General features: G+C 37.3%; 1 protein-coding gene across 4 annotated transcripts; it reads right to left on the bottom strand.

Annotated features, from left to right (window-relative positions):
- Window positions 1-475: 475 nt before the first annotated feature.
- LOC126972732 (venom acid phosphatase Acph-1-like) lies at window positions 476-26138 on the bottom strand. Of its 4 annotated transcripts, XM_050819653.1 has the most exons (9): window positions 25938-26138; window positions 24668-24800; window positions 22348-22453; window positions 4681-4794; window positions 3658-3897; window positions 2705-2887; window positions 2510-2630; window positions 2220-2431; window positions 476-787 (listed from the first exon to the last, which is right to left on the bottom strand). In XM_050819653.1, the coding sequence occupies exons 5-9, from the start codon at window positions 3772-3774 to the stop codon at window positions 632-634; spliced, it is 789 nt and encodes a 262-aa protein (XP_050675610.1). In that variant the 5' UTR covers window positions 3775-3897; window positions 4681-4794; window positions 22348-22453; window positions 24668-24800; window positions 25938-26138; the 3' UTR covers window positions 476-631. The 4 variants fall into 4 exon arrangements, with proteins under 4 accessions (XP_050675610.1, XP_050675609.1, XP_050675607.1 ...); XM_050819652.1 differs by lacking the exon at window positions 25938-26138 and having other exon boundaries at window positions 24668-25358; XM_050819650.1 differs by lacking the exons at window positions 22348-22453; window positions 24668-24800; window positions 25938-26138 and adding an exon at window positions 6342-6613.
- Window positions 26139-27572: the final 1434 nt, after the last annotated feature.

Raw genomic sequence — 27572 nt, 5'->3', positions numbered from 1 at the left:
TATTATAATAATTGGAATCAAGCTACGAAATACTTACTTTAAACTTCTTAGGTATGCACCTAGGTACGTACATTTACAAAATACTAGCTTGTTGTTCACTTTTAACATTATTTAGTTTTCTATCACAAATTTAACATAAATGGTGGTAATAAAGAATCTTTGATGTCACTTGTCATGGTGATGTCACTCTTCTATTTATGTGGCTAAAACATATCTGTTGTAATTCTTTAGTATTTTTAAACAATTGCTACATACTAACCTACCGACTTATTTCCTTTATTCTGTATTTTGCTCGCTTAGTTATCTGCAGAAGACCTTGGATAAAAAGAGACGTTGGTAGGTACCTATTTTGTAATTAAAATAAGATGTAAATTCCCAAAATACCTAGATAAACTAAACAAATAAATAAAGGCTTCATTGAACTGCCATTCAAGTGATTAATATTACTTAAATTGAAGGTAATTAAACGAAATCAAAACTTCATGCTTAATTTTTTAATGCTATTTTCATATGTAACAATAATAATTGTGATAACCTGTTCTAACTAGACTTCGGGAATATGGACGACTATAAATTCGTAAGCGACACTCCTAAGAACCTATACCTCAACTTGGTGCTTACTCTTAAGATTTTATTTAATTGAACATTCCTTCTTATAGTCACTCATAGAAATTCTAATTTCTTGGGTCATGCTGACAAAAGAATCATAGTCACACAAAGGTTTGCTTCCACAACCTCTGATTGGCAGAATGACACCTGGACCTCCAGCTTCCGCTGCATAAACAGTCTGTGAAAAAAACATATTATATTTATATCTGCATATTACCTATTTAGTAGATATATATAGCGATTTGCATTAGTAATATCTAGAAGCATAAGCATTGATTGATTATTTTTATATTTTATTGATGTGACGAGTAAGATAGAGAACATCCCCCTGTACCTGTGCGTAGGTAAGTATTGCAATTTGCTGTTGCTCAGGGTTTCCGACACCTTGAGCTATAAGACGTTGAATATAAATAATTTCACTGGCTTCAGCACTTTTCAAAGTGGGTCACAAATAGTCTACAGTGAAAAGCGCCGAGACGGTAGCCCGTCTGGCAGGTATTTTGCTCAAAGAAGTTCCCCCGGTGCGATCCTCATCCGCCACGCATCAATGTGTTTTCGGTTTTCAACTTGATAATTATTATAATTATGTACGTTTATTCGCCGCTTCATAAGGTCGGCAACGCTCTTATGATTCCTCTGGTGTTACAAGACAGTATGGGTTGCGGTCAGGTGAACCGTATACTCGTTTCTTCCAGCCGCGTCTGTTCGCGATTACATTACGTCTCTTAGTCTCAGTATGATATCATTAGATATCATATCACTCACTTGTCCAATTTAACCCCCAGAAGACTCAAGTTTGCGCGTTTACCACTAAAAACCCCATTTGTTGTATCACCGCTCTTCAACAACACTTCCCTTACAGCCTCGCCTAGTATCAGAATACTGGGTCTCGAAACCTCAAGTGATAGCCAATTCCGTGGTCATCTGTAGGGCAAGACCAAATTGGCTTCGAAGAAACTGGGCGTCAAAATTATACCACGGCAATACTTCAAGCCAGCTCCCATTCTAGCGCTGTATAAAGCGCAGGTCCGGCCTCATAGTGCTGTCATCTCCGATCTAGCGCACCCCATTATTAGCTCGATCCATTTGACCGTGCAGAGCAGCTCGAATTATCGAGCACCCAGTGGATCACTTGGCGTTGCGTAGAGAATTCGCTTCGCTGTGTGTCTCATACCGCATTTACCAGGGAGTGTTCCGAAGAGCTGTTTCAGACATGCCACAAATTAGGATATCATCCTCTCCATCTGGAATGTATGTCAGTCCTCTACAGTGCGGTTTTCAAGGAGCCTTCTTCCACGTACTACAAAGCTGTGGAATGAGCTTCCTTGTGCGGTATTTCCGGAAAGATAGGACATGATTCCTCTGGCAACAGCAAGAGAATGTGGGCGGTGGTGATCACTTTGCACCAGGTGACCCGTACGCTAGTTTGTCCTCCTTTTCCATAAACAAATGAAGAACCTCCAAATGGTCCGAAACTAGTCAGTACCCGTGACCCGTGAGTGAAGCCGATTTAACGTGGTGAGAGTCGACGGTTCAAGCTATTGCGCCACCGATGCTTCTATTATAACATTTTATATTGTTTTAAGATAATCCACAGGGCTCTTTCTTACTAAAACTCCGTATTTTCCCGTGACAAGGTCTTTTCTCATTTCCAAAGATATTGTTGAACCATACTTTGGCTGGTGAGGGTAGAAAACCCCGGATGCAGCCATTAAGGCGGCCACGTTATTTTCGTGTGCCGAGAATAACCACAGCTTTGGCACTTTGTCGCTTCCATCAATGATAGCATTCGTAGCATTTAATATATCGCCCATTAACACTCCTGGAAATAAATAAATACTTATTGATTGTCATCTTACCATTTATTAGCTACGAGGTTTTGACCGTATTTGAGTCGTACCTGATGCTAAGCGTATTAATTCCACTGTGTAAAATTCAGCAGCATATTCGATTTTAGTAACTTCCTTTATTTGTGGCATTACGTCCACCGCCCATTGTGGAGTTAAAACTCCAACATTCCCCTGAAATATTTGATTAATGCACTATCGTTTCAGAATTTACTTTAAGTATATGTTTGAAATGTTCATTTTCTTACCAAAGTTTGAAATAAATTATCTAAATCGAAAACGTCTTCGGCTGTTGTTATATTTGATTGAGCTTTATCACTTAAATTTTTAAAAAGTCTCTCGTATGGTGCCAACCTTTTTTTAAATTCAGGTAACTCATATATTTTATTTCTGAGCTGAATGTAGCGAGGACAGTTGTAGTAGTATAAAAACTGCAAAGCAAATATTTATTATAATATGACCCGTCCAATAGAACTTGTAATATCAAGATTGTTCTCGTAGGTATCATTTAGTGATAGAATGATCAACAACTTGTTTAAAGTATTATTAATATTGAAATTTAATTTCTAATTCTAGAACTTAGCATAGGTACCGGTTTTATTAACATAAATAAATTTTAATTAATTGGTTGTCTCCGGGTGGGTGTAGCATATTTTGGAATTATTGATTACGAATGCAGAGCACAGCTCCGGTCACAGTATTTCAGTATTCTGTGAACGACTCAGTCGGCGAATAGAGATTTCGCTTCACTATGTGTTTTCAATGTTCCGATGGCCGAGTCAGACCTGATCACTGAATTCCACATTCACGCAACATTCCACAAACTTGAATATTACCCACATAATTTAGAAGTGGGTTCCTCCACACGAAATATCTTTCAAGCACAACCAAACTATATAATTCACTTCCGAGCATGGTGGCTTCCAGAACTATATTATGATATGAAGACCTTAAAATAAAGAGAGTACACAAATGTTAAAGGCAGGCAACGTATGTGATGTCTCATTCGTTGCAAGGCTGCCGTGAGCAACTTACCACCATAAAACAATATAAAGATACCTGCTTGTTCTGTGGTGACCAGGAATAGTTCTTGCACAAAGTGCTGTCCACTATAATAATGATGCTACTGGGTGAAGGCTGTACAGATAGGTATACTACACTGTTGTAGAAGATTATAGTGTGCTAAACAAGTAATTCTTACGTTATCAACATTGTAGGCAGGTGTGTCGTAGGGTACTGGTTGCCAGTTCAGGTCGGGGTTCCATCGCTGGGCGGGTGGAGGTGGAAACAAGGCAGCCAGCGCAGTGAGAGCTGTCATTTTAGTTCGAGAGTAGTCAGTGGTCTGGATGTGTGATTCATTTGGCAAGTACAGGCTTGATATTGTGCCGTTGTAGCGGTCCCTTAGGTATTTTCCTACGAGGAATGCACGCTGTTTTCCTTTCTGTGTTGAGAATAAAATAATAAATCAATAAATAAAGTATTTGGAACAATTTGACAAGTATAAGATTTTGAGAAGTAGGTAAGTAAGAAGATCAAGATTATTGACAATATGTTAATGTGCTTTATTAAAATTCAATGGATAATAATTATCTTATTTTATCATTGGTTGACAGAGAATAATTTTGCCCTGGAAGCTGGAGCTAGTGCGTGTTTAAATAACTGGCCTTAAAGACAAACATGATCATTTTAAATATTTTAATGTTGTTGCCGAATATCAATTTAATAAACTACAGAAATTAATGTTTTATGCTGTAGAAAATAAGAGATTTTCTTTGTCACAATATCATGTTAAGGCCACTATCTATTCTTTCCTTCTCCTATCACACTCTCTCTTTCCCACTTTGCTGGACGGAACCAGTCATTCGTCGTTCACGGTCCGCGCATACGCTTGATACCAAGTGAACTCGCTCCGCTTGGACTATAAACAAGGACCGGTTAAGTGTTGTCAGCGGTGCAGCTTCATCCCTGATGAAGCTGCACCTGTGATGACTGTGTGTGGCATTGGGAAACTAGCCTGCTAGTTTCCCAATGCCACACACAGTCCACTTCACAGGAAGTCCGCTGAACTGCGGCTATTTTGCTCAGCCGACAGTGACTGCATTTAATTAAAACCTAATACTGTTTCAGTACCTACCTAGTAATTAGAGTTGGAATTAATCTACAATAATTACTCGATATTAGCAGAACTAGTAACGTAAATACGATCACATAAGTAGATACTTACGTTTGTTAAAGCTTTTTTTCCATATGGATAGAAAAATTTTTCATTATTAAGTTCTTTCAAAGGTAATTTGTCCAACTCCTCTTGATCAGGAGTCCTATCTCCGTGTCTGAAAACCTAAAAAAAAATATTTAAGTAAATAATTCCAACGTGAACTTGCAAACATTTATGTCGCTTTGTGTATGAAAGATATGAAAAATAAATATAAACAAAAAACAAAGTAAAATACTTTTATATATATCTAAATATTACTATACAAAAAACAAAAAAGCAGTCATTACGTGACTTCCTTGTGTTGGCTTCGAATGTAGGACCTTGACATGTACATCATAATAATTGATCCGACGAATATTTTATCCGGAGTTTTACTCTTAGACTTATTATGGAACTATAAAAATATATGTCTAAATATATATATTTTGTAATGTATATTATGTAATTAAAAAAAAGTGTGTGTACCTACTCATGTACCTACGTACGCAAAAAGTTATTCTTGTTTGGCGTAATAAAAAAATTATTACTCGTGCTAATAAGAACGTATTAAATACTCTGAAATTTTTTTCTAACGCGCTAAGAAAGGATAACTTCAAAAATTGCAAAAATAATAAATTATAACTCTCATCCACTCAAAAAATTCTGAAAGGAATTAAAGATCGATACTACAATAATGAGTAATGATAATTTTACGCAGACATTTTGGATTATAAGAATGATCACAAATTATAGTTATTATTTTATTATAGTTAAAATATAATTATTTATTCTAATTGTATATAATTATAATCCTATACATTTTACAGTTTTTTATTGGACTAATTGAGTTGTATTGAGCGATGAAAATTGAGGCTATATTAATTAGATATTATTATTATCAGTGACACTATTCAATGAGAGTTTGATAATAATGTAGATTAAAATACTTACTTATTACTTATTACTTTTCCTTCTCACGTGCAGTTTTAAGACAAACTGTTAGTACCAAGGATAATTAAAATTTTATTTTTCAGGATTCTCTGTTTTAATCTGATTTTAATAGCATAAAAGGAACTTTAATAATTTGGGGTCCGTCTGTCTATCTTCTAACACATCCTTATCCTCTTAGGTACGTGTGGGACAATATCAAGTTGATCAATAATTATATTATAAATAATGTCAGTTTTAAATAGACATCAAATACTTGCGTCTGTTGCACCAACCGGACAAGTGTGAGTAGTCCACGCCCACCAGGGGCTCCGTACGTATTATTAGGTAGCTGTACTTATAAATAAGGGAAAAGGTTTTTTTCATTCTTCAGCATAAATCGAAAATTATACATTATGAAAATATTTAATAATCTGTTTATGCTTGTGCCAATGAAGCCCTTTCATACGATACCCCACACGACACGGTTCTTTGCGTCCCTGTTTTTTTATGATTTAATTACAAATGTACAGTTTTTAAATCTCTCCTAGGTATGTAGTATACGACGCCATTACTTGCTTAATATTATATTTCTAGGTCAACTGAAAATACCCTACAAATTTTGATTCCCTTGAGAAATATACGTATTTTTGCGGCATAAACGGCTGTATATATTTTTTCCAGTATTAAATAGTGGTTTTGGATAAGAATCTTGCCATTTCCTTATTCTATATAATATTTAAGTTACAAAAAAGATAACCTACCACAAAAGCAGCTAAGAGCTCTGTCTTGTTTAGATCAAACTCCGTATTCTTGACTTCAGAATCCGCACCGACATCTGCAGGTGAGTCCAGACTTTCACACAAGCCAACAGCTATCAAAATGCTATACCAATAAAAAATACCCATTGCCAACAATATACGTGCAATTAACAAAACTAAAGTTTTACGCGAACAATAAGTTATGAAGAATATAATATTATATAATATTTAGACATTATGAACAAACGCCACTCTTTGTGGCGCAGCCGAGATCGACTGCCTTATTTGTAGAGACTGTCGAATTTAAACACAGACACAATACCTAACTAAAACATTAAGGACGATAAAAATGCTAATACCTACTTTTTAATACAATTAATATAAGTAATTATACTTACTAATTACAATAATAATATAATATGCCGCGAATGGATTTGTTCAGATAAGTTTTTGATATTTAATTTATGTTTTCAGCCGTTAATTGCAATCCTCATCAGGGTATGGTTCTTGGTAACAGATGTGGATTATTACTGCGATTTCTCTTATAGTCTATATTATAGTCGTCGACTCCCAACACCTTTTTAGAGACTAAGGCATACATTCTAATTTGATTTGATTAATAAAAAATTGTTGAAAAACAAATACGTAAGGAACCGCTATCATTTGGTTGTCCGTTTGTTTGTCTGCCAAGTCCTTTTGTTCAGAAACGCGTGAAGGAATCAAATTGAAATGATCATCAAAAATGTGAAACGTGTACAGTGTGAGTTGTGCCGTCCAAGCTGTTGGACGGGCTCTCCAATGCATGCAGCATCAGACGTCAAGCCAGCATTAACAAATAGAGCCGAATGACCTGTCGCGATGGCAAGCGTCTTGTTGGGATGTCCCTAGTGGCGTGGGCGCCGGGAATCACGCTTCTCATATCCAAGCTACTTATCTTGGTGCTGGGGTTTGGACTGCTGAAGACAGTAAACGTCGCAAATATGTCGGTCTTAGTGAGTCTTACATGTTTGTGCCGTTTGGTGTCGAGACACTTGGACGACAGGCAGGTCGTCAGTAGACACATTGTCTGGACCTTGGGACCCAGTGGCCCGGAGAACGTATAAAGTACCTACTATCTACGCGCCTCAATAAGGCTACTAGGAATCCTGTGCTGTGTGAGTGCTGGCAGCTATTTTGGCCAGCGGATCAGCCTCACTATCCGACGCGGAAATGCTGCTATTATTGTTGGTGCATTTCCATGTAGTGATAATTTTTACTTCATGTTATAATATTAAGTATTGTAAATATATCTGTTACAAGCTGTTTTGTTTTGGATAAAGTGTATATTTAGTATCTATCTACCTAAGTATTAAGAAGGCCATAACCTAATCTTTTAACAAGCAGGTAAAGAAAAACCTTTATCGTAGGTAACTTCTCATTGACCTAGATTCTGCAAGGTATAATATAGGTCGTTGTTAGCAACTATTTTTTTATGAAAATAAGGGACGAGACGAACAGGACGTTCAGCTGATGGTGATTGATACGCCCTACCCATTACAATGCAGTACCGCTCGGGATTCTTGAAAAAACCCAAAAATTCTGAGCGGCACTACAACTGCGCTCGTTACCTTGAGACATAAGATGTTAAGTCTCATTTGCCCAGTAATTTCACTAGCTAACGCCCATCAGACCGAAACACAGTAATGCTTACACATTACTGCTTCACGGCAGAAATAGGCGCCGTTGTGGTACCTACCCATAATCTAGCCGGCATCCTGTGCAAAGGAGTCTCCCACTGGTAAAGTGTGTAGAACTAAGTGATAAAATCTTGAACAGCGGCAGTTTTAGAAAGAGCCACTAAAATGCCATGTGCCCAAAAAAATTGGCATAAATATAATATTTAATAAAATGCATCAGTCTTTTAAGAGGCGCGAACCTGCCCTGAATGAAAATCCTCAATCGGCTATGCCACATGGAGGGAAGTAGGGCAGGAATCCCAGTTTTGACCACTAACCCGTTTTAGCCACATGTTTATTTAAATCGTAATAGCTAAGGCAAAATCAGCTATATTATTCTGCTGTGGACGGGTTTTGAAACATTGAATCATGCCAAAACTCTTATCTTGAAAGCTGTGAACAGTATAGTTCACAGCTTTCAACAAATGTGAAAACTTCGCTCTGAATAATACCTACTCCATTTTCTGTACCCGGTTGTGAAATGTGTTATCATCTTCGCCGACTTGATTTCACACCACTTCAGGGTCAATCCGTTGCCAGCACGTGCTACATGTAGCTATGCTTAATTTAACAAAAACAGATGTAACTGACAATGTAAATCTTACTGCTGATGACGTGGCTACAGTAGTCCTGAAAATGAAAAGGGGGAAATCTCCAGGAATAGACGGCTTAAGTTTTAAACATGTTTTGTTTGCGGGAGAGGGAATATATGAGACTTTAGCCACCTTATACAATGCCTTCATAAATTTCGGCTACCTGCCAAAACAACTTATGAGAACTGTGGTAGTTCCTATACCAAAGAATAAAACGGGTGACCTTTCCAGTCTCAAGAACTATAGACCGATCTCGTTAGGCACAGTATTAGGTAAGATACAGGAAAGGTTGATACATTCAAGTTTAAATGAAAGTATTAACAACGACGCACAGTTTGGCTTCCGTCCAAGGCTTTCGACAGATTCAGCGATTTTCAGTTTAAAAGCAACCAGAACCACTACGTTAGCAGAGGTACGTCGATCTACGCGTGTTTTCTGGACTTAAGTCGTGATTTTGACCTTGTAAATTATAATTTACTTTGGGAGAAACTGGACGCCTCTAACAACGGTGAATCTGTTGAAGTAATGGTACGGAAACCAAACAAATAGTGTAAGATGGGGCGACGCGACATCTAGCGAGTACGTGAACGACCTGATTGCGGAGCTGAGGAGCACCAAGATTGGTTGTCACATAGGGTCTACATGCATGAATAATTGGGCTTCGTAAGCTTTTATCAACATGTGAGCGGTACGTCACAGAACATGGCCTTAAGGATAATGTTAACAAAACAGTTACGATGGTGTTCCGTTCGGGCAGAGGTTCGGAGATGATTCCAGCGGTATTTCTCAATGGAGATGTGCTTGAGAGGGTTAATCGGTTCAGATACTTGGGACATATACTAACGGAGGGTCTCGTTGAGGATGAAGATATAGAGAGTTCAATACAACATGCTCGCATGTCGCTTTGCAAAGTGCAGTGACGAAGAAAAGGCGATTGTTTAGAGCAATGCTCTTTTTTTTTCTTTCATGTTTCTATACATGCCAACTTTGGGTCAAGTTCACCAGGCGTGCTGTCAACAACATCAGGGTGCAATACAACGCGTATCGTATCCTGATGAAGTTGCCACGGTACTGCAGCGCGTCGGACCTGTTCCCTAAAACCGGAGTACCAGACTTCTTCGCGATCAAAAGATCACGAACAGCTTCTTTTTGGAATCGTCTCCATACCTCTAGTAACGAGATTCTCAGACATAGGCGGACGATTTGAACTGTTTCATTTTCAAGCACCGGCACTCAGTGCAGCGGGAGGCGAACAAAGAACAGGTACCTGTTGTATCAGGGTTATTTTATTAAATTTGACTGACGAGTGACTACAAAATGTGAAATATGATAAGCTTATTGCTATCGGCAATTTTTAATTATTAATTTTTATTTAAGTAATTTGTAATTTAAATAAGTTGTTTTGGGTTTATACCTTTTAATAAAGACTATTATTATTAGCAAAAAATTGACTTCCAAAACTGAAAAGTATCAAATACCATAAATTGTAATATAATACACAAGCTCATAAGCAAACCTTTACCTTTAATAATAATAGCAAACTATTATTTATATGTCCTACCTATTGATAGGTTTTAACCTTTCCGGATCAGCGCGCTCCGCCGCTTAATGTAATTAATTTTACGTGTAGTTATAAAATGCTTATAACTAGGGTGATTTGAGTGACTGTCACTGAAAGCTATTGAAACAATCTATAAGACCATGTATAAATTATTCATATTGTGTTTCTATTCTATTTCACACAGACTTTTCATTCGACAATAAGTGTAGAAATAGTTATATATTTTAAAATAAATGTTGATTTTCAATGTTAATTACTTGTTTTATTTATTTCCTTTTATGTTTTTGTAATGAACATTATATGTTCATTATAAAATAAAACCAAAATCTCCACAAAGAACAATCTTCGTGCAAAGTCTTGATAACATGAAAATATACAAAAATCATTTAAACTTATTTCATAAAATGCAATTAAACCGTAAATACTATGTAGCTTAACATCGTGTCATGTTTCGTTATGTTCTCTTTCGGTCAAACCTGACCAAATGTCCCATCCCTGTCTAGTAAATGTAAGGATCTCACCAACTATGTCACCGATACACAGATTCATAGCCAAGGGACATTCGCCAGTGGTCTTCCATCGCTAGAGCCTGACTGTATCATGCGAATACTATGCAATGCATCACACGCTGTTCTGCACTACGCATTACAGCACGTGTGACGTCACAATTGTCAACTTGCTGGTGATCACTCATAATTGGATCATCGAAAGAAAACTGCAAGAGTATTTCACCACCTTCGTATAACCCATACCGTATGACAGCCAAATCACGAATGCCTCGAGTATCGACAATATGGCCGTATTTATAGGGCTCGGCGCATGTGCACGTGTTTTCGATTAATTCTTTTTAAAAATAATCTTACATCACAATGTATGATTTAATTTTATCGTAAAATTATTAACATGATTATTTATTACTCTGATTACTCGATTTTATTATAGATGTGTTGTAGTATATGCGCCGATATACATTATAATATGTATTTTTGTAACTCCTACGAGCTTTACACGGCAAACATTAATTGTTCGCAGATTGCAGTAGTGTTTGCGTGAAGAAGTAATAAACACACACACACACAAACATTCCTATTTATTAAATTAGTAGGATTTTAGTGTATTATTATTAATATTATTTTATTACGCTATATTATTGTAATATTTCATAAAAATCATTCAGTAGTGTGTGCGTGAAGACGTAACAAACATGTGTATGAGTGTGTGTGTACACACTCTTAAACTTTTGCATTCTCATTGAACTATTCGCCACAAAGAAATTTATCATATAAATATCAAAAGAAAATCAAATACTAACCTATGTAATTTATTATATAAATATAAAAAAAAAACAACTACATACCCATATAATTAAAATAAAAACGAAGTAATCCCTTATAACTAACTATTCAAAACAAACAAATTTCGCTTTCGTGGTCTTATTATAAGTAGTAATATCCATAAAAATCAAATACCAACCTAAGTAATTAAAAATATAAAAATCCTAACTCGTTATAAGTAACAACCACAAACATTTAAGATGTCGTGGAATTATTGTAAGTAACTGTTAAGTATAAAGTAAAGTAACCTACCAATGTAAACTTATAAAAATAAAGTATCTTTCTATATATGTCTCCTAACCACTAATTATATAAACAGGGCGTTCTTGTAATTTCCTCAATCATTTTACGTTGTTCCTTTCTTTTAAAATACTATGTTACTTTAGAAGAGTTATTAGTTTTTGGCCATTTTTTCGATTGGCATCATAAAAGTAGGGGTGTTTTTTTACATTTAAGTCGGTTCGATTCCCAGACGAGGCAAGTAATTTTTAGAAAATCTTTGAATGTAGAATTACTAACTTTTAAAAATAACATAAAGTCTTCTTTCAGTAAAATAGCCTATCTACGATATTTAAGGTACTTTCCCTTCATGTCCCATAACTTTGGGACAGCCTGTATATTATATACTTATATATTATACTTGTATTATTGTATTATACTTATTTTTCCAAATAATGTAGTGTAAAAGACAAAAATCATCTACTTTAAATACCAGATGCGATAAAAGCACTTACTATCAAATGTGCGTTAGAAATTAATTAATATTTTTTATTGTATTTATGGTTCACTTTTTTGTATGATAATTCAAGATAAACATTTTCAATCAACATTATTATGTATATTTGTAACTCCTGTCATTTTTGAGGAGCAAGCATGAATAGCTTGCAGATTGCAGATTTCTTTTCTACTTACTTCACACTTTTATATTTTGTATAATTCACACTATAGTTTTATAAATTATAGCCTATGTGTTATTCTGGTGTGTAAGCTATATTATTGTAAAGTTTCATCAAAATCTATTCAGTAGTTTTTGCGTTAAAGAAGTTCAAACATACATCCATACATCCAGACATACAAACTTTCACATATATAATATTCGTAGGATATATTAGGAAGGTACATCGTCATGGTACATGCTACATGGTCGTCACTAGACGCCGTGAAGTGTCACCCAATCAAAAATTGAAATACAAAAAAAGTGTAGGTATGTTTGCGACCAGTCTAGAAATATTGTTAATTGCAGGAAAATAAACCTCCAAATTTTCTGAACGTTAAAATTTAAGAGCCTATACAATATACGAAAAATTTATTTTTAAATTGGCTGTTTTTTTTGTAGAATTTATTAAACAAATTCTGTAATTGACTTTTCAATTTGAGGGTGCATCATTAGTATTTTGATGGAATCAATTATATCCTAATTATCGAATAAAGTTATTAAAAAGAAACAATCAAATTGATAAGCTTCTTTTCGAATTACTAAATAACTTTTCAATTTTGTGGCTTTGATAACTCTTACATATACCTAAGTATATAAAGCATTTGAAATTACTTATTGGTTTTTAATTTTCCGCTTTTTCTTTGAAAATGGAAGAATTTCAAAAACAAAAAAAGGGAAGTTATAGTTTTTAACTCGATTTTAAAAAATCTTGTTCTCATCGGATCTTTATGTTTTGAGGTCCTAGGCCTTCCAAGGACCTCAAAACATAAAGAGTAGTTTCAGCATGACGTGTGTATGTAAACAAAATTTAGTCGTACGATATCTCAAGAACGAATCAACCGTCTGAGACCCGCGACACGGCGCGCGAAAGGGTTAACCATGACTCCGATCTGATTAGTTTTTGTTGTGTCAATCGATCGAACGGTTTCAAAGATATTCAAAAATAAAAATTGGAAAAAGAAAATATTTTTCGTTTTCTTGTAATAACTTTGAAATTTCGCAACCAATCGATTTCAAAATTTACATATGTTTTTTTGTGCATTAAAAATTGCACCGAATGGCGCTAAGCCAATCAAAATCGAACGACGCCTTCAAAAGATATCGCAATTTAAAATTTTATAAAATAACCTTTTCTTCGAATAAGTCTCAAGCTCGAAGAGCTCAAAATTTACAATTATAAGAAATAATTAAGTAATTAATAATAAGAATTAAGAGTTTGGAAATTAAATATTTTGAGCTCGAAGAGCCCAACAACTTTGAGGGATAAGTTTCGAGCGCTTTGAGCTAGAAAATAGCGGGAAGTTGTAGTGATGACCTGCAGGGTCCACCGGTTTCCAGATTTTTCATTTTAATTTCGCTGTTGGATGAAAATATGTATGAATTAACATTCGGCATTCATTTGAAAAACAAACCCTTTTTTTTTGTTTATAGAAGTAAATTCTTTCCTCTCTCCCTCTCTCCTTTATATAATGTGTTATTATCATAAGTATAAATAAAAAAAATCTATTCCCGCAAAAAATTTTCAGGAGAAAGATTTTTTTCCACCTTGAAAAGGGTCAAATCTTATTTACGCGCAAGTATGGGCTAAGATAGACTTGATGCTTTGACATTACTGTCTATTGAAGCTCAACTAGTTCAAAAAGTTGATTACAATGACATAGTTATAATAGTTGATGCTTTTGCTTGGACAAAAGCCAGGAAGAAGAAATTTAAAAATTGAGCAATACATTATAATATGAAAAAAAAAACTTATTATTATTTGTTATGCTAGAGTTCAATAAAAAAATTGCATTATTTAATAATTATATTTGATTAAAAAAATAGAGTAAGTACTCTCTAATGCTTCGCATTATGAGTCGTGTAAAAAATAAAAGCTATATTTTAATAACAATTGTGAACCAAAATATATAGAATTTTGTTGATCAAAAAGGGCATCAAACAGGGCCTAGGGCGGCAATAAGCATAATCCGCCACTGCATTAGACATGTTTAAGTGAAACAGATTTTGAATAATGAACTGGTCAAGTGGCTCCAAATGGTTTGTGTACACACGGTGTTGCTCGCCAGTTCTGTTAGCTTAACTTAGCTTGACTCTCTCATTGTGTCTAAATATTTGTTGGTTTTTCTACAAAGTAAATCGTTTTATTTAAAGTATTTGTTGCCTTCATTTCATTAGTAGGTAATCCTCATAAATACCTGCTTCCTGCTATTGTTGAGAGAAACCTTTTAATGGAGTACATAGCATACGGGTCACGTGATGGGGAGTTATCACGCCGACAGTAAGTAATCGTTTTTTTATAATATAAATGAGCGACAGTATCGCAGTCGTCAACTCTATTCCTATAATGGCTAAAATATTTGTAGTAGCTTCACTAACAAAAATTCCCAATAATTTATACCAATAAAAACTAGTAAGCACTTAGTAAGTTAAATAAAAATATATTTTCAAGCACATGATGGTATTTGGTTTATGGACGTTATTATCCTTATTAAACAGCAAACCAGTTTTTAAGATGTCTAATTGTTTAGTTTGCTGACAGCTTAAAGCGCTAAATATTTATATTTTAATACTTATTAATGTTTACGCAAATTGCAAACGCAATAAAGCCTTCAAAAAGTGTGTGATAGCCAGCTCTTTACAGTAAATATAGTCTTTGATGATAACGTAGCAAGATTATTTATTGAGTTATGAAGAATCTTAGAAACTTTCAATACGATATTACCTCCCTGCTCTAAAAAATCATGGGAGCACGTGATGCCGTATATACGGGCCATGCAGGTCTCTCTCGGGAAATTGTTGACCAGTGCCGGGAGAAACTTGTGTCTTCTATCGAGTCTGTGAAACTATTAATAAGATACCTCCTAAAACACTTAAGTTACATTATCAAAATTCAAGGATTTTCAGAAGTAAAGAATTACTAATAGAATTATTTTTAGAAAGATATAATTTTGAAATTTTGTGTTTAGTTCAACATTGGTTACAGGAACATCAATTGTTACTAATTATAAAAATTATACGATTATTAGTTCATTTATAACATATATTTACATATATGACAGATATTTAGTCCATAATATAATAAAAGTAAAAGAGAGAAAAGATATTGTGGCATTGTCGATTGAACAAACCATAAACATCTCATGCGTGGAGCTAGAAAATTACTTAATAGTCTGTGTGTACAGGCCACTATATCAAAATAATCTTTGTAAATTTTTATTGGTAATGGAAGATACACTAACTAGACTGTCAAAAAATAACAAACATTTAATGGTTTGTGGAGACCTTAATATTAATATTTTGGATATTTGTAAAAGCTCAAAGGACTTACTCAACTTATTTAAATCTTTTGACCTTACACATTTATTTCATGAGCCGACGAGAACAACTTCAACAACTGCGACTTGCATTGACAATGTATTTACTAATTTTAATTGCTTTGATTGTACAATTATAAAAAGTTAACAGTCCAATCATAGCGGGCTTAGTGTATCTGTACCTTTTTCTCAGTTTATTCAGAGTATTATCGTCAAAGGTAGACCAATAACTAAGAAGCAGATAGTAAAGCTTAACTTAATATTATATAAATAGTTACAAGAACAAAATTGTGATTACAGTAATCCGAATAACTATTATAATCACTTTTTTAATATAGTGCATCCAGTATACGCTGAAAATTTTAAAAGATAAAAAAAATTGAAACAAAAATTTAATTATTGGGCTACTAAAGGCATACGCATAAGCAGGGACCGTTTATTTGAACTGTATGACATAAGGTCTTTGACATGTAATGATAGTGTGAAAGAATATTTAAAAACCTATTCTAAAATTTTCAATAATGTATGTAAAAAGGCCAAAGCACTTCACATATTAAATAAAATAAAAAAAAAAACATAATAAAATAAAAACCATTTGGAATATTATTAATGCCGAAAGGGGAAAACAAACAGGCATGTATCTGACTTTACCACAATAAAGGATAATATACTAATTAGTTGTACTAAAAAAATAGCAAAGGAATTTCAAAGCTACTTCGCAAATGTTCCCTTGAAAAACTACCGAAAACTTGAATTCGTCAGCTTTACTTTCCACTTAGGTATTTGCTAAAAAAATCAACACCTTCATGTGATAATTTATTTAATTTTCGGCACATAGATTCCAAAGTCATTGTTAAAACTTTAAAATTAATTATTAAGAAAAATACTGAAGACATATGGGGAATGTCTGTCAATTTATGTCATAATATAATTGACACAATAGCACCCTACTTAGCCACACTTTTTAATATCTTCGAGGACACAGGAGAATTTCCAGACTTAATGAAGGTGAGCAAAGTTGTTCCATTATTGAAGGACGGGAATAAAACAGACCCTGGTAATTATAGACCTATTTCTGTGCTCCCAGTACTGAGCAAAGTTTTTGAAAAATTATGCTCAACCAAATGCTCTCCCACTTCCATTTAAATAACATATTGGTAAACGAACAATATGGATTCACTTAGGGTCGCAGCACTATCGATGCCAGTTCTATACTTCTTCAACATGTTTTTCAGGCTTGGGAGAGATCTAAAAATATTATTGCAATATTTTGTGAATCAGTTCAATTCAACTGTGTATCTTATGATACTTTGCTTTGTAAACTGGAACACTATAGAATTAAAAATAGAGCACATGGTCTGTTAAAGTCCTACCTTAAAAACCGAACTCAAAAGTTACAGATCAAAGAAGCTAATTCGCAAGGTTCCTTTATTAAAATGGGAGTACCACAGGGATCTATTTTAGGTCCTTTTTTGTTTTTAGTTTATATACATGATCTAGCGCTTTATGTACGGGAATTGTGCAATATTATTGTATTTGCAGACGATACTTCTCTTTTATTTGAGGTTGATAAAATAAATCCAGACTTTGACAAAGTAAATAGTGTCCTCAAACTTGTTCACCAATAGTTTACAGCGAATAACTTAGTTTAAAACTCAAAAAATACCAAGTGTCTTAAATTTTTCCCTATCAAAGATGGATTATACCAATAGAATTATTCTCGACAATGTTAATCTGAATTTTGTAAATGAAACAATTTTCCTGTGCATTAGATTGGATGCCAGATTGCAATGGAGGCCTCAAATTTCACATTTGGGGAAAAGACTTAGTTCAGCTGCTTACGCTGTAAGAAAAGTCAGACAGCTTGCTGATGTAACTACAGCTCGTATTGTTTATTTTAGTTACTTCCACAGCATTATGTCATATGGCATACTGCTGTGGGGTCGAGCAGCTGATATACAGTCTATATTTATACTGCAAAAAAGGACAATTAGAAGTATTTATAATCTACGTAGCCGTGATACATTGAGAGAACTTTTCAAAAAAATAAATATAATGACGGTACCTGGACAATATATATATGAAAATGTTATGTCGAAGAAATATTAAAAATATTGATAGAAATTGTGATAAACATTATTTTGATACGAGAAACAAATATAAACTAGCATGTCCAAAGTACAGATTAGCTAAAGTTAATAATTCTTTTATGGGCCTATGTATTACATGTTATAATAAATTACCTGAAAATATTATAAGTCTTAGTGAAAATAAGTTTAAGTTTGTTATTAAGCGCATACTATCACAAAATGCATATAATAAGATAGAAGAATATTTAAATAGGAGTGGTAGTGCCATGTTGGGTCCTCACGGACACAACCAAATTGGGCCGGCACGCCCGGAGAAATACCACTCCCCCACTCGAAACCAGCGTGAAATAGCGGCTATGCCGCTGTGTTTCGTCCGGTGAGTGGGGTATCCGGAGGCCTACACCCCCCCTCCCAAATACAAATGGCAGCACAGACTAAAACGAGACTACTCCAGGACGGTACCAGGCTATGCAGCCCTGGAGAATCCGTCCCTGGGCGTCCACAATTAGGGCCTGTACCTAACAGTGGTTGCCCAGGCTGCCCCGCGTATTCTGGAGGGGGCAAATCTGCGCTGACTCGGGGCAAATAGAGCAGGAGGCTCAAACAACCCTCCTCCACACTCGCTGTGGACTTTTGCAACATCAGGGGGCTTCGCTCAAATTTAAATGCCGTCCACTTTCACCTGGAGACGGCGAAGCCGGCCCTGCTCTTTTTAACTGAGACACAGATATCCTCCCTGGCTGATTCATCTTACCTTTCCTACCCGGGGTATAATTTGGAACACTCCTTTATACCACGGGCTGGCGTGTGCGTTTACGTCAGGGAGGATGTCTGAACTCGACGCCTGAGTTTTCTTGAAGGACAGGACCTATCCATCATCTGGCTGCGTGTAGACTGCGATGACCATCCGCGAATCTACGCATGCCTGTATAGGTCCCATAGCGGTAACGCAGAGACTGACCGGCTCCTCAAACACATCCAAATGGCTACTGATTCCGTGTTGGAGCAAATCCCCACTGCAGAGATCGTGTTTCTTGGCGCTTTTAACGCCCACCACGCCGAATGGCTTGGCTCACGTACCACCGATCATGCAGGGAGATCTGTTCACGACTTCGCCTTAGCATATGGTCTGACGCAACTGGTTATTGCGCCAACGCGAATCCCAGATGTGCAAGATCATACACCTTCACTGTTGAACCTTCTGTTGACCTCACATCCGGACGGCTACCTAGTTTCCGTTGATCCTCCTCTGGGATCGTCGGACCACTGCCTGATCCGGAGCACCGTGCCGACATGCGCCTAACACGGCCCCGCTTCTTAGGCTGTCGCCGCGTATGGCACTATAGGTCAGCAGAGTGGGACGAGATGCGGTGCTTTTTTGCATCCTACCCGTGGAGGCAGATCTGTTTTTCGCTGGGAGATCCAGATGCCGCTGCTGACGCTGTTGCTGATGTGGTATTGCAAGGTATGGAACTCTTTTTTCCATCCTCCTCTGTGCCTATCGGTGGCAGGTCCCAACCATGGTTTGACCGCTCCTGCAAAATGGCCTCTCGCCGAAAGCAGGAGTGCTATCAGGCTTGGGTCAATGCGGTGGTATCTAAGGATTTAAATTCCAGCGAACTTAAAAACCACTTCAATCATGCCTTCAGGTCCTTCAAAAGAGTTATTGCTGACGCGAAGTCGAAGCACATTGGCAGAATTGGCGAGAGACTTGCACGCCTTCCCTCGAGAACTCGTGCGTTCTGGTCGCTCGCCAAGGCTGTCCAAGGAAACTTCTGCCAGCCAGCCATTCCGCCACTGCACAGGGATGATGACTCGCTGGCCCATGACGCGAAAGAGAAAGCTGATCTCCTGGGCTCACTCTTCGCGTCCAACTCGACTCTGGATGACCAAGGTACACCACCACCGCATATTCCGCGGTGCGATTCATATATGCCGGAGGTAAAAATCCGGCATGGTGCCGTACTTAAGTGCCGCTTCTCACCTTGGACATTCACAAATCGAGCGGACCCGATGGCATTCCCCCGATAGTGCTGCAGACATGTGCTCCGGAACTGGCGCCGGTCCTTACCCGTCTTCTCCGGCTCTCCTACTCATCAGGCGTAGTCCCGAAATTATGGAAGGCGGCTTTAGTGCACCCGATCCCTAAGAAAGGTGTACGCTCAGATCCGTCCAACTACCGCCCCATTGCCATTACCTCCATTTTCTCCAAAGTAATGGAGTCGATCATCAACCGCCAGCTCTTGGGATACCTAGAGGGGCACCAGCTGTTCAGCGACTGCCAGTACGGTTTCCGTCAGGGTCGCTCAGCTGGTGATCTTCTTGCGTACCTAACCCATAAATGGGCGCAAGCGGTTGAGTTGAAGGGAGAGGCGTTGGCGGTGAGTTTGGACATAGCGAAGGCCTTTGATCGGGTGTGGCATAAAGCGCTTATAGCGAAACTGCCATCCTATGGGCTTCCCGAGAAGTTGTGCAAATGGGTCACTAGCTTTTTGGCTCATCGGAGCATCAAGGTTGTTATCAACGGTGCATGCTCCGACTTAAAACCCATAAACTCTGGTGTCCCGCAAGGCTGTGTGCTATCCCCTACGCTGTATCTTCTGCATATCAATGATATGCTGCAAATCAGCAATATTCATTGCTATGCGGACGACAGCACGGGGTATGCTTCCTACACCGGCCGTGCCAACATGTCCCGGGATAGCGTCGACGAGAACCAGATCAAACTTGTGTCTGAAATCGAGACTATGCTTTGCAAAGTCTCGGAATGGGGCCGACAAAATTTAGTCCAATTTAACCCCAAGAAGACACAAGTTTGTGCGTTCACCACTAAAAAGTCTCCCTTTGTCGTATCCCTTCGATTCGAGATCACTACTCCTCGCGACCTTCTCAAGAGAGGACTCGATAGGAGACACAAGTTTCTCCCGGCACTGGTCGACGATTTCCCGAGAGAGACGTGCATGGCCCGTGTATACGGCATCACCAGTGCTGTCATCTGCATAGCAATGAATGTTGGAGGTGTCCAACATATCATTGATATGCAGAAGAAACAGCGTAGGAGATAGCACACAGCCTTGGGGCACTCCAGCATTCACGGGCTTCGGGTTCGAGCAATGTCCGTCGACAACGACCTGTATGCTGCGCCCAGTGAGGAAGCTGGAGGTCCACTTGCACAAGCTCTCGGGAAGCCCAAATGATGGAAGTTTAGAGAGGAGCGCCTTATGCCATACACGATCAAAGGCCTTCGCTATATCCAGGCTAACTGCCAGGCCTTCCCCCTTGCTTTCAATAGCCGTAGCCCATCTATGTGTTAGGTATACCAGAAGATCATCTGCCGACCGACCATGGCGAAACTCGTATTGTCGGTCGTTGATCAACTGGTGACCCTCTAGGTATACCAAGAGCTGACGGCTAATTATGCTCTCCATGATTTTGGAGAGCAGGGAGGTAATAGCAATAGGCCTGTAGTTTGCCGGATCCGAACTGTCTCCTTTTTTTTGGATCAGATGGACAAGGGCTGACTTCCATGAGTCAGGGACTACGCCTTTGGAATAAGAGTGCCGGAATAAACGCGTTAGCACCGGCGTCAACTCAGGGGCATACGTTCTAAGCACGATTGGAGAAATGCCATCCGGCCCGCTCGACTTCCTGACGTCCAACGAAAACAGAGCTCGCCTAACAGTTTTCTGTCTGAACTGTACTTCAGGCATAGAGCTCTGACACCGCGGGATGGTCGGCGGTGTTTTTCCGTTGTCGTCAAGAGTCGAGTTGGAGGCGAAAAGAGCGCACAGGAGATGGGCTTTCTCTTTTGCCGTATGGGCCAGGGTGTCATTCCTCATGTGCAACGGCGGCATGGACGGCTGGCTGAAGTTACCAAGAGCAGCTTTCGACAACGACCAGAACTTGCGTGTTCCGGTCGGGTAACTGGAAAGCTGCTCGCCGATTATATTTTGTACAATACCATCGATGACATTTATATTTTTATTATTGACACTTATATTGTTATTATTGTTACATTTATATTTTTACGATAGTGTATTAAATTATTCTATTGTATTTATGACGTGGAAAAGTGTATTGTATACTCGTATACCTACTTTCAATAAAGTGTTTTGATTGATTAACAGCCGGCAACGCTAGTAGTAGGGATTCGCCGGTTCTGGCTCACAGTAACACTAGAAGTTAAGGTTAAGTATTGTCATTTTTCAAATAAGCCTTTTATTTTTGCTCAATAAATTAAATTTAAAGAAGACTAAATAATTTCTCTCGAATTAGCTACCACGCGTGAGTCGAGTTCGGAAATTCAGTGATCATTATTTATGGGCTTTGTCTACCGTAGCCTATTGTTATTTTGATTACAGGAGTATACCTTTCTCTCATTGGTGGTGGATTGTTTTTATTTTGGTAAGTTTAAGTACTAAGTCATTAACAATTAACATAGTCATCCCTTTTACATTATACTAACCGTTTAATAATGGAGATTTCTCCCCCGGAACCTCCGGACCCTCCGGATATCCCCACACTCACCGGGATCAAAACGGCGTAGCGTACAAGCAGCTCAGAAGAAAACGCTGCAAAAAAAACTATAACTGATACGGATCTGGCTTCGGCGTCCATTCAGAATGTATTTTGTGACCCAAGTTTAGTTATTGGTTTTAAACAATATACGGATTTTGATAAAGGTCCATTTATTATCCATGTTTCTCGTATCGAGGAAGACCCTACCTCAGGCCAAAATATAAAGCCCATCAAATTCGGTCAACTACTGCATAGGCATAAAATTCCAAATATTTGCCCTGACGGCATAAAAAAAACGGTAGGAATAAAATAGCTGTTACATTCAAATCGTCTGGTGATGCAAACAAATTTTTAGATAACCCTGTATTATCTGCCAATAAATACAGCATACAGCAACAATCCCAAACTTCAACATAACCAAGATGGGTATAGTCCGCCGGGTTCCTGTGGACTTATCTATGAACGAGTTTGTGGAGTCTGTCAGTCTTCCCACTGGTTGTGGTAAAATTATAAAGGCTCGCAGATTCAACAGAGAGGTCATTGAGGAAGGTAAAGTTACTTGGTTACCTACTCAAACAATTGTAATAACTTTCCATGGTCAAGTGCTTCCTGAAAAAATATTCCTCTTCCATAATTCCCTCCCTGTTGAAACCTACCTTTTCCCTACAATCCAATGCCTTAACTGCTGCCGATTTGGTCACATCAAAACTGTATGCAGATCTAACCCAAGATGTTACAAATGTACTCAAGCTCATGCTGGTAGCTCATGTGATACAACTGAAAAGGATGCTATCTGTATTAACTGTTCAGGACAACACTTTGCCATAAACAAGGAATGCCCTGAACTGGGCAGACAAAAAACAATAAAATTATTATGTCCCAAGAGAACATTTCCTATGAGGAGGCCTCAAATCGTTGCCCAAAGGTGATGAGGCCATACTCAGAAATTCTCCGTAACCCCTCTGTATCCCATAATTACTCCTCAGCACACATGAGCCAGACACCCACTCCTTCTCCCACAGTCAAACCCTTATTGAGTAAACCTTACGATCGAGCTGCTCACCAAGCTATCATTGCTGATGTACCTTCAGCCTTCCCAAATGGCTTTGCCCTAAACCACCAAGTTTCTTCTTCTTCATCAACACAGGATGATAACCTCTTGGAGGCCCTCCTGTCAATCTTACTCTCTTTGATTACCAGGAACAATCTTAGCCTACCGTCCAACGTTGCCCATCAACTATCACAAATCTTATCTATTGGTAAAATTCATGGCCCCAGTGTCCATTCTTCTATGGAACACCAGAAGCCTACGTCCTAAAAAACCCAGCCTTATACACCTAATTAATAAATATCTTCCTTCTGCCATCGCCATCTCTGAGACATGGCTGGTCCCTGGAACTCACTTCAGGGTCCCCGGCTATATGTGCCTTAGGGATGATAGAGCAGAAAGTGTTGGTGCGGGTTGCGCCTTATTTATAAGACGCACCCTTCACTTTTCCCCAATTATCCTTCCTAATCCCCCTCCTGGTATAAACATTGTTGCAGCAAAGGTAATGAACTTCTCCTTAGTATCAATCTATGTGCCCCATCTGCAATCAACTATGATTGCAGATATTCTCCTTTTGTAATCGTCTATTCCCCCTCCTATTATTATTATGGGAGACTTTAATGCTCATCATCCCTCATGGGGTTCAAGTCACACTGACTATTTTGCCCTTTACCTGTTGGATGTATTTGATGAAATCAATCTCTGCATTATCAATGATGGCTCTCCAACCCGAAAGGTTTCTCCTTCTCAAAATCCCAAAAGTGCAGTTGATCTCACCTTATATTCTCCGTGTCTGGCTCCTCTCCTTTCTTGGAACATCTTACATAATTCCCATGGTAGTGACCATTTTCCTATAATCATTTCTATCCCTGACAAAGTAATTCCACCCCAAAATTTTTCCCCATCTCTTAAATATAGATTAATAGAAGCAAATTGGCCTAAATATTCTTCTTGTCTTGATAAAAAAATTGCTGAGTTTCCAGTCACTAACCATTTTAATGCAGTAGATAATTATAATAAATTAGCTAATGCCATGATTACATGTGCTGACAACAACTTCCCTTTAAAAAAACCTGTTTTAAATAAGATTTCAACTCCTTGGTGGGACTCTGAGTGCACTGCTGCTGCTAAAGAAAGGAAATTAGCTGAATTATAATATATATTTCATAAAAATTCATCATCTACATCCAAGGAATATTATCTTAGAATAATCAATAACCTTTTTGATCTTGGTTCCATCCCTCCACCTTGGAAAAATCAGGTAATTATTCCATTACTTAAACCTGGTCAGAATCCATCTGAAGCTACCAGCTATAGGCCAATTGCCCTCTCTTCTGCTCTTGCAAAAGTTTCTGAAATCATGATTAAACAAAGACTTGAGTGGTTTGTTGAAACCAATAATCTCCTTTCCAACTCCCAGTATGGTTTCAGAAAGGGCAAGAGCTCCTTAGATAGCTTAGGTATCCTTACAACTGACATTAGAATAGCACTCCTCAGAAAAGAACACCTTGTGGGAGTTTTTCTTGATATAGAATCTGCATATGTTATACGTTTCACTTCCTCTACTCAGGAGTAAACTCAACCAGCTGAGTATCCCCGTGAAGTTATCCCGTTTCATATGTAACATGTTAATGGAGAGATCCATCACTATTAAAGGTCCATCCTCTTACCTCCCTCCTAAGTCAGTTTGGAAAGGTTTACCTCAAGGCTCAGTCCTTAGTCCCCTTCTTTATAATCTGTATACCCATGACCTCAACAGTACCGTTACACCTTTCTGTCAGATACTGCAATATGCAGATGACATTGTCCTGTATTCTTCTGACAAGTCTATACAAGATTCATCTAATCATTTAAATAATGCTCTTGATTATCTTTCTGAATATTTAACACAACATGGACTGCCTCTATCAACATCTAAAAGTAAGGTAGTTTTATTTACAAATAAAAGAATTCTTCCACCTATTAAAATTAAAATTTATGATGTTGATCTACCAATTGTTAATAATGTTAAGTTTTTGGGTATTTGGTTGGATCACAAATTATCTGGCGTCAAGCATTTTGATTATGTCTCACAGAAATGTGAGAAAAATATTAATATTCTTCGCTCATTGTCTGGTGTCTGGTGGGGAGCTCACCACGTCACTCAAAAATTACTATACAATGCCATAATTCGCACTCATTTAGATTATGGCACTATTTTCTTAATCCCAGCAAACAAAGCAGGTCTAAATAAATTGGACAGAATTCAGGCTAAATGTTTACGTATAGTATTGGGAGCTATGAAATCCAGCCCTATTAATGCAATGCAAGTAGAATGTGTGGATCCTCCCCTCTCACTACATAGACAATTCCTTGCCAATAAATTTTTCTTTAAACTAGCTGGCTGCCGAGCTCATCCCTTACTCCAAAAATCAGAACAATTAGCTGTTTTATACAATGATAATAATATTGTACCTGAAGACAAAAGACCTTGCGTTATAAATAGTTACCTTTTATTTTCTCAGCTCTCTAACCCTCTCTTTCAATATTCTAAATTGCCTTTATTTTCTATGCCTTTCAATGCATCTTACTTTCCAACCCTCAGTAATTTTAGACTTAGGTGTTGATAAGTTTTCTATAGAAGCAAATAAAACTTATTCTCATATAATGGACTCAGATTTTTGACATTGGTATAAAATCTACACGGATGCTTCAAAAACAGACATGAGTCCGATTGGGGCTGCAGTATGGATTCCCTCAACAAGAATTATACTGAGTTATAGCTGCCCACCTACCACTTCTGTGTTTACAGGGGAATTAATCGCCATTCTTGAAGCTATTCTATTTGTTAAGCCTCACAACATGAACAATTCTATTATTCTTTCAGACTCTAAAAGTTGCCTCCAATCAATTCTCTCAAATCCGTTTAAGACAAAAAGTCAGTTTCCCATCATTCTCAAAATAAGAGAAACTTTGAAAGAGTGCTATGAACTCAAAATTAACATAGTTTTAGCTTGGATTCCAGGTCACAAGGGCATCTCTAGTAATCAAAATGCAGATGCCTGTGCTAGATTAGCTGCTCATTCAGGTTCCTTTCAGTATTCTGAAATATTCACTCATGACTTGTGCTCTACCCTGAAACCCAAGATGTATGAGAGTTGGTCAAACATTTGGCAAGTTTCCAAAACTTTAAAAGGCAAATTTTATGGAGAACTCCAACCAGAAATTCCTCAAAAACCTTGGTTCTCAAAATGTAGGATTCATAATAAAACAATAATCTCAACTATATGCCGCTTACGTTTAAACCATGCCTGCACTCCAGTCTTTCTAGCAAAACTTAGAATTAGGGATCATTCTCTATGTGATTGTGGCCTTGATGAGGGAAACATGGATCATTTAATCTTTAGTTGTCCCTTAATGCAATCTTCTCTGCACAATTATATACCCGCTGAAGTCCCCCGTCCAAACTCCGTTAAATGTCTCCTCTCCCTAGTTTGCACTCCTTTTGTAAATATTTTGTGTAAATATATTAAAATAAATAAGATTAAGTTGTAAATATTATTTAGTACTTATATTAATTAATTATTTAAGTTTTTCTATTTGTGTATGTCGTTTATAGTCTTACAAGCATGTATATTATTTGTTTCAGATATTATTAGAAAATTAAACTTTATGTAATCTGAACACCGATTATTACCGTTAAACTTAGAAGACACATACTCAAAGCTTGGTAGTCTAATCTAACGTGATTCTGGCAAATCTGTGGTATATCTTCCACAGAAGCCACAGTAGGAAGAATAGAATAGAATAGAACACTAGAAATAAGGGATTGCTTGTAACTAATTCTAGTAGGCTTCATAAGATACATAATAGCTTTAAGGGTAAAAGTATACACTTCTACAATAAAGTCACAGTGACTGGGATTATCTATAAATAAATTTTTATGTTTTATAAAAAAATGGCTCTGTCGTAAATCCTATTACTGCTGAATATCTAAATGATCGAACAGCCTGGGACTAGATTGCGATTATTTATTTTATATATTTTTATTGAAAAGAGCGCAAAAAAAAATGCTGGGAGAGTTTCTTGCGCCGCTTCTTCTCTCTCAGAGCGCCATTTATTTCCAAAGCGGTACTAGTATCTAG

Source organism: Leptidea sinapis, chromosome 27 (genome assembly GCF_905404315.1).
Source record: "Leptidea sinapis chromosome 27, ilLepSina1.1, whole genome shotgun sequence".
Classification (NCBI taxonomy): Eukaryota; Metazoa; Arthropoda; class Insecta; order Lepidoptera; family Pieridae; genus Leptidea; species Leptidea sinapis.
Note: the sequence above shows the minus strand (reverse complement) of the source record. Positions and strands in the feature narration are given on the sequence as shown.